The sequence below is a fragment of the Heterodontus francisci genome, chromosome 5 (genome assembly GCF_036365525.1).
Source record: "Heterodontus francisci isolate sHetFra1 chromosome 5, sHetFra1.hap1, whole genome shotgun sequence".
Taxonomy (NCBI): domain Eukaryota; kingdom Metazoa; phylum Chordata; class Chondrichthyes; order Heterodontiformes; family Heterodontidae; genus Heterodontus; species Heterodontus francisci.
Window position 1 is genome coordinate 66,103,556 of NC_090375.1, and position 7,505 is coordinate 66,111,060.

Sequence of the window (7,505 nt, forward strand, 5' to 3'; positions counted from 1 at the left end):
TTCCAAACCCGTGACCTCTAACACCTACAAGGACAACAGATGCATGGGAGCACCACCATCTACAAGTTCCCATCCAAGCCACACAACTTCCTGATTTGGAACCATATTGCTGTTCCTTCACTGTCGCTGGGTCCTGACCTGGAAATCCCTTCTTAACAGTACCTACATCCCAAGGACTGCAATGGTTCAAGCTGGCAGCTCACCACCACCTTCTGCAGAGCAATTGGGGATGGGCAATAAATGCAGCAACGCCAGAGAAGAAATTCCTCCATCATAAATAGGCAACCCCTTATTCTGAAACTGTGCCCCTCACGAGGAGAAACATCCTCTTGGCATCTACCCTGTCAAGCTCCCTCAGAATCTTAGAGTCAAAGAGTTATACAGCACAGAAACAGGCCCTTCGGACCTCCATGTCTGCGCCAGCCATCAGGCACCTATCTATTCTAATCCCATTTTCCAGCACTTGGCCCGTAGCCTTGTATGCTATGGGGTTTCAAGTGCTCATTTAAATACTACTAAAATGTTATGAGGGTTACTGCTTCTACCACCCCCTCAGGCAGTGTGTTCCAGATTCCAACCACCCTCTGGGTGAAAAAATCTTTCCTCAGATCCCTCTAAACCTCTTACCTTAAATCTATGCCCCCTGGTTATTGACACCTCCGCTAATGGAAAAAGTTTATTCCTATCTATGTCCCTCATAAATTTGTATACCTCAATCAGGTCCCCTCTCGGCCTTCTTTGCTCTAAGGAAAACAACCCTAACCGATCCATTCTCTCTTCATAACTGAAATGCTCCAGCCCAGGCATAAGCCTAATGAATCTCCTCTGCACCCTCTCCAGTGCAATCACATCCTTCCAATAGTGTGGTGACCAGAACTGTACACAGTACTCTAGCAGGGGCCTAACTAACGTTATATACAGCTCCATCATAACCGCCCTGCTCTTATATTCAGTGCCTCGGCTAATAAAGGCAAGTATCCAATATGCCTTCCTAACCAGCTTATCTACCTGTGCTGCTGCCTTCAGTGATCTATCGACAAGTACACCAAGGTCCCTCTGACCTTCTGTACTTCCTCGGGTCCTACCATCCATTGTATATTCACTTGCCTTGTTAGACCTCCCAAAATGCATCACCTCACACTTCTCAGAATTAAATTCCATTTGCCACTGCTCTGCCCATCTTACCAGCCCATCTATATCGTCCTGTAATCTAAGGCTTTGCTCCTTGCTATTTACGACGCCAATTTTTGTGTCATCTGCAAACTTACTCATCATACTTCCTATATTCGAGTCTAACTCATTAATGTACACTACAAACAATAAGGGTCCCAGCACCGATCCCTGCGGTACACCACTGGTCACAGGCCTCCACTCGCAAAAGCAACCCTCTGCCTCCTGCCACTAAGCCAATTATGGATCCAATTTGCCAGATTTCCCTGGATCCCATGGGCTCTTACCTTCTTGACAAATCTCCCATACGCGACCTTATCAAATGCCTTACTGAAATCCATGTAGACTACATCAATTGCCCTCATCTACACACCTAGTCACCTCCTCTAAAAATTCAAATTTGTTAGGCATGATCTTCTCCTGACAAAGCCATGCTGACTATCCTTGATTAATCCCTGCCTCTCCACGTAGAGATTAATCCTATCCTTCAGAATTTTTTCCAATAGTTTCCCTACCACTGATCTTAGACTCACTGGCCTATAATTACCTGGTCTATCCCTGCTGCTCTTCTTGAATAATGGTACTACATTCGCTGTCCTCCAGTCCTCTGGCACATCTGCTGTGGCCAGAGAGGATTTGAAAATTTGTGTCAGAGCCACTGCAATCTCCTCCCTTGCCTCACATAGCAGCCTGGGATACATCTCATATGAGCCTGGGGATTTATCCACTTTTAAGCCTGCTAAAACCGCTAATACCTCCTCCCTTTCAATGCTAATTTGTTCAAGTATATCACAATCCCCCTCCCTGATCTCTACACACACATCGTCCTTCTCCATAGTGAACACAGATGAAAAGTAATCACTTAAAACCTCACCCACATCCTCCGGCTCCTAACACAGATTGCCACTTTGGTCCCCAATGGGACCCACTCCTTCCCTGGTTATCATCTTGCCCTTAATATACTTATAAAACACCTTGGGATGTCCATCTATCTCGACCGCCAGTTTTTTTTCGTGCCCTCTCTTTGCTCTCCTAATTACTTTAAGTACCTTATCACAGCCTTAAATGTATTCAACGATTGAGCATCCACAACCCTCGGGTAAAGAATTAGAACGATTCACAGCCATCTGAGTAAAGAAATTCCTCCTCATCTCAGCCCTAAATGGCCTGCCCCTTATTTTGAGACGGCGTCCGCTGGTTCTAGATTCCCCAACCAGGAGAAACATCCTTCCTGCATGTTTTTTTAATTCATTCATGCGATGAGGTCATCACTGGCCAGGCCAGCACTTATTGCCCATCCCTAATTGCCCTTGAGAAGGTGGTGGTGAGCTGCCTTCATGAACCACTGCAGTTCATGTGGGGTAGGTACACCCACAGTGCTGTTAGGAAGGGAGTTCCAGGATTTTGACACAGTGACAGTGAAGGAATGGCAATATAGTTCCAAGTCAGGATGATGTGTGACTTGAAGGGGAACTTGCAGGTGGTTCCCATGTATTTGCTGCCCTTGTCCTTGTAGTTGGTAGAGGTCGCAGGTTTGGAAGGTGCTGCCCAAGGAGCCTTGGTGCGTTGCTGCAGTGCATCTTGTAGATGGTACACACTGCTGCCACTGTGCGTCGGTGGTGGAGGGACTGAATGTTTGTGGATGGGGTGCCAATCAAGTGGGCTGCTTTGTCCTGGATGGCGTCCAGCTTCTTGTGTGTTGTTGGAGCTGCACCCATCCAGGCAAATGGAGAGTATTCCATCACACTCCTGATTTGTGCTTTGTAGATGGTGGACAGGCTTTGGGGAGTCAGGAGGTGAGTTACTCGCCGCAGGATTCCCAGACTCTGACCTGCTCTTGTAGCCACGGTATTTGTATGGCTACTCCAGTTCAGTTTCTGGTCAATGGTAGCCCCTAGGATGTTGATAGTGGGGGATTCAGCGATGGTAACGCCATTGAATATCAAGGAGAGATGGTTAGATTCTCTCTTGTTGGAGATGGTCATTGCCTGGCACTTGTGTGGCGTGAATGTGACTTGCCACTTATGAGTCCAAGCCCGGATATTGTCCCGGTCTTGCTGCATTTCTACACGGACTGCTTCAGTATCGGAGGAGTCGCAAATGGTGCTGAACATTGTGCAATCATCAGCGAACATACCCATTTCTGACCTTATGACTGAAGGAAGGTCATTGATGAAGCAGTTGAAGATGGTTGGGCCTAGGCCACTACCCTGAGGAACTCTTGCAGTGATGTCCTGGAGCTCAGATGATTGACCTCCAACAACCACAGCCATCTTCCTTTGTGCTAGGTATGACTCCAACCAGCGGAGAGTTTTCCCCGATTCCCATTGACTCCAGTTTTGCTAGGGCTCCTTGATGTCATACTCAGTCAAATGCTGCCTTGATGTCAAGGGCAGTCATTCTCATCTCACCTCTTGGGCTCAGCTCTTTTGTCCATGTTTGAATCAAGGCTGTAATGAGTTCAGGAGCTGAGTGATCCTGGCGGAACCCAAACTGTGTCACTGAGCAGGTTATTGCTAAGCAAGTGCCACTTGATGGCACTGTTGATGACACCTTCCATCACTTTACTGATAATTGAGAGCAGGCTGATGGGGCAGTACTTGGCCGGGTTGGACTTGTCCTGCTTTTTGTGTACAGGACATACTTGGGCAATTTTCCACATTGCAGGGTAGATGCCAGTGTTGTAGCTGTACTAGAACAGCTTGGCTAGGGGCGCGGCAAGTTCTGGAGCACAGGTCTTTGGTACTATTGCCGGAATATTGTCAGGGCTCATAGCCTTTGCGGTATCCAGTACCTTCAGTCATTTCTTGATATCACGCGGAGTGAATTGAATTAGCTGAAGTCTGGCGTCTGTGATGCTGGAGACTTCAGGAGGAAACCTGTTGAGCCCTGTAAGAATTTTATGTTTAAATGAGATCGCCTCTCATTCTTCTAAACTCCAGAGAATAAAGACCCAGTCTATTTAATCTTTTCTCATAGGACAATCCCTCCATCCCAGGAATTAGTTTGGTAAACCTTCGCCGAATGTAATACGTATTATAATATGTTATATATAATCTTATATGTGTCAATATGATCATTTCTCATTCTTCTAAACTGCAATGAGTATAGGCCCAACCTACTCAACTTTTCCTCATGACAACACCTTTATCCCAGGAATCAGCCTCGTGAGCCTTCTCTGAACTGCCTCCAATGCAAGTATATCCCTCCATAAATAAGTATCCCAAAACTGTACACAGTACTCTAGATGTACAATGCTCTGTACAGTTGTAACAAGACTTCCCTACTTTTATATTCCATCCCCCTTGCAATAAAGGCTAACATTCCATTTGTCTTCCAAATTACTTACTGTACCTGCATGCAAACTGTTTGTGATTCATGTACGATGACCCCCAGATCCCTCTATACCACAGTATTCTGTAGTGTTTCTCTATTTAAATAATCTTCTTTTGTATTCTTCGACCAAAGTGGATTGCCTCACATTTGCCCACATTATACTCCACCTGCCACATTTTTGCTCACTCATTTAACCTATCTTTTCCCTTTGCGGACACCCTATGTCCTCCTCACAATTTCCTTTCCCAACCATCTTTGTATCATCAGCAAATTTGGCTACAGTACATTCTGTCCATTCATCCTAGTCATTAACACAGATTGTAAATAGTTGAGGCCCCAGCACTGATCCCTGTGGAACCCCAGTGGTTACAGCTTGCCAACCAGAAAATGACCCATTTATCCCAACTCTCTGTTTCCTGTTGCCCAATCCTATAATCATCCCCTTTATCCACCCTGCTTATTACATCCTCAAAGAACGCTAATAAATTTGTCAAGCACAATTTTCCTTTCATACAATCAAGCAGAGTTAACATGGTTTTATAATGATTTTCTAAATGTCTTCCTACTACTTCCTTAATGATGGATGCCAGCACTTTCCCAATGACAGATGTTAGGCTAACTGGCCTATAGTTTCCTGCTTTCTGTCTCCCTCCTTTCTTGAATAGGGGTGTTACATTTCCGGTTTTCCAATCCTCTGGGACCTTGCCAGAATCTAGGGAATTTTAGAAGATTACAACCAATGCAACCAAATAACACCCTCGGATCAGGTCCAGGCAACTTGTCAACCTTTAGTCCCATTAGTTTTCCTGGTACTTTTCTCTAGTGATTGTTTTAAGTTCCTCCCTCTCTTTGGCACCTTGATTTTCAATTTATTATTGGGATGTTTTTAAATGTCTTGTACCATGAAGACAGATATAAAATAATTGTTCAAAGTCTCTGAAATTTCCTTGTTTCCCATTATTAATTCCCTCGTCTCTTCTAAGGGACCAACATTTACTTTAGCTACTCGCATATATACTTGTAGAAGTTTTTATTGTCTTCTCATATTTCTTGCTAGTTTACTCTCATATTCTAATTCCCCCCCTCTTTTAGTCATCCTTTGTTGGTTTCTAAAATTTTCCCAATATTCTGCCTTACCACTAATCTTTGCAGCATTGTACATCTTTCTTTTCAATTTGATACCATCCTTAACTTACTTAGCCACGGATGGTTCATCCTCTGAGTCTTTCTTTCTCAGTGGAACATATCTTTGTTGAGAGTTATGAAATATCTGCTTAAATATCTGCAACTGCTTATCTCCCATCTTACCTTTTAACTTATTTTCTCAGTCCACTTTAGCCACACTCTTCATATCTTTGTAATTGCCTTTATTTAAGTTGAAGACACTAATTTCAGACCCAAGATTCTCACCTTTAAACTGAATGTGAAATTCAATACTGTTATGATCACTCTTCCCGAGAAGATCCCTTGATATGAGATCATTCATTAATCCTGCGCATTAAAAATTACCAAGTCTAAAATAGCCTGTTTCCTTGGTTGGTTCCACATTGTATTGATCTAAGAAACTACCCCGAATACACACTGAGCTTGTCCACGAGGCTACCTTTGGACAAATCAAATTGGCAATCAGTGCAAAGATTAAAATCGCCCAATATTATTGCAGTACCTTTTTTTACAAACCTCCATTATTTCTTGACTTATATTCTGTCCTACAGTGTAGCTACGGTTAGGCCTATAAACTACTCCTACCAGTGACTTCTTTCCCTTGATATTTCTTATCTCCACCCAAACTGATTCTACCTCTTGATCTTCTGATCCAAGATCATTTCTCAGGACCACCACCTTCTCCAGGGCAATTAGGGATCCAGTGACGCCCACATCCCATAAATGAATATTTAAAAAAAAACTGTACTTGTATCATCCTTTATTTACAGAGCTACCCCACCTTATTTGCCTTTGTTCCTATCCTATGGAAATGTCAAAACCCTTGAATATCAAGATAACCAAGTACACCAGGGCCTGCAGACAGCTGATCAGCATGGAGACACTTTCTCATCAGTTGCAAGGATATCTGCAGCAAACATGCCAGTGACTGACAAGGTTATTATTTCCTTCAGCTATTTTACTGCCACCTCCTGACAAGCAAGGGTGCCCTGGAGTGACAAAAAAATCAGTCCCTTCCCACGTAGTTTTTGTCCCAGAAAGCTAATCCCAAGGATGTTTTTACTCCTTCCTACATAATTCTTTTAATTACTGTATTTGGAAGACGTGTCATATGCATAATTCTGCAGGCAACTTTTTGATTTACAGTTGATTCCAGATAACAGCCTGTGCTTTGTAGCCTAAGCAGTTGATGATGCCCTTCTTCGCTCATAGGTCATCTGCTGCACTATTATCACTCCACTAAAGGTCATCCATCAGCTCTGTTCAAGAATCCACAGACATAATGTGGTCACCCCTAACTCCTACTTAAGTTGGATCCCAGATCCGATGATCAGAGATGGAAGATTGGAAGCGATTCAACTGTCAGTGGAGCCAGGAAGGTCCGCAGTACTCCAGGACACTGATGATTAATAAACTGCCTGATTTGGAAGTGTAGACCTGTCGCTGCAGACTATGGGCAGGGTTTTGTTCGCCCTTGGAGGTGGGCAGGGGGGACAGACAAAATGGCAGGGGTGCTGACATTACCAGGGCCTCCTGCATTTTTTCTAGGGCGGGGAAGGCTGAGGACGTCCTTCCCTCTCCAAGCCAATTTAGTGGACACTTGAGGGCCTTTTCATGCCTCCACAACCACCCTGGAGAGACCCTGCCAGGTAAAGCCTGGCAGCCTCCTAGCGGGGTCAGTGGTTGGGGGGATCCCTCCTTTCATGGCAATCCAGGGCCCCCCCTGGCTGTGATGGCTGCCCCCCCCCCAAACTGGGAGGACCTCCTGCCCTACCATCCTAACCAACACCACCACCCCTCACCAACGCCACCAACCCGTCACCATCTCCGGGAGA

The 7,505-nt window shown here is 44.8% G+C and overlaps 2 protein-coding genes across 4 annotated transcripts in view; both read left to right on the top strand.

Moving 5' to 3' along the window:
- The window catches only part of nagpa (N-acetylglucosamine-1-phosphodiester alpha-N-acetylglucosaminidase), a 154,808-nt gene that overhangs the window by 128,217 nt on the left and 19,086 nt on the right, over positions 1 to 7,505 (top strand). Inside the window, exon 10 of one of the 3 annotated variants that reach the window (XM_068031566.1) lies at positions 6,441 to 6,606. The exons of the other annotated variants lie outside the window; for them this stretch is intronic. Within the exon in view, the coding sequence (XP_067887667.1) occupies positions 6,441 to 6,598 (158 nt within the window). The 3' untranslated portion in view covers positions 6,599 to 6,606. Of the gene's footprint in view, positions 1 to 6,440; positions 6,607 to 7,505 lie in introns of those variants that run through there. 3 annotated transcript variants of the gene reach the window in all.
- The window catches only part of ccne2 (cyclin E2), a 266,305-nt gene that overhangs the window by 62,499 nt on the left and 196,301 nt on the right, over positions 1 to 7,505 (top strand). The gene's annotated exons all lie outside the window — the stretch shown is intronic.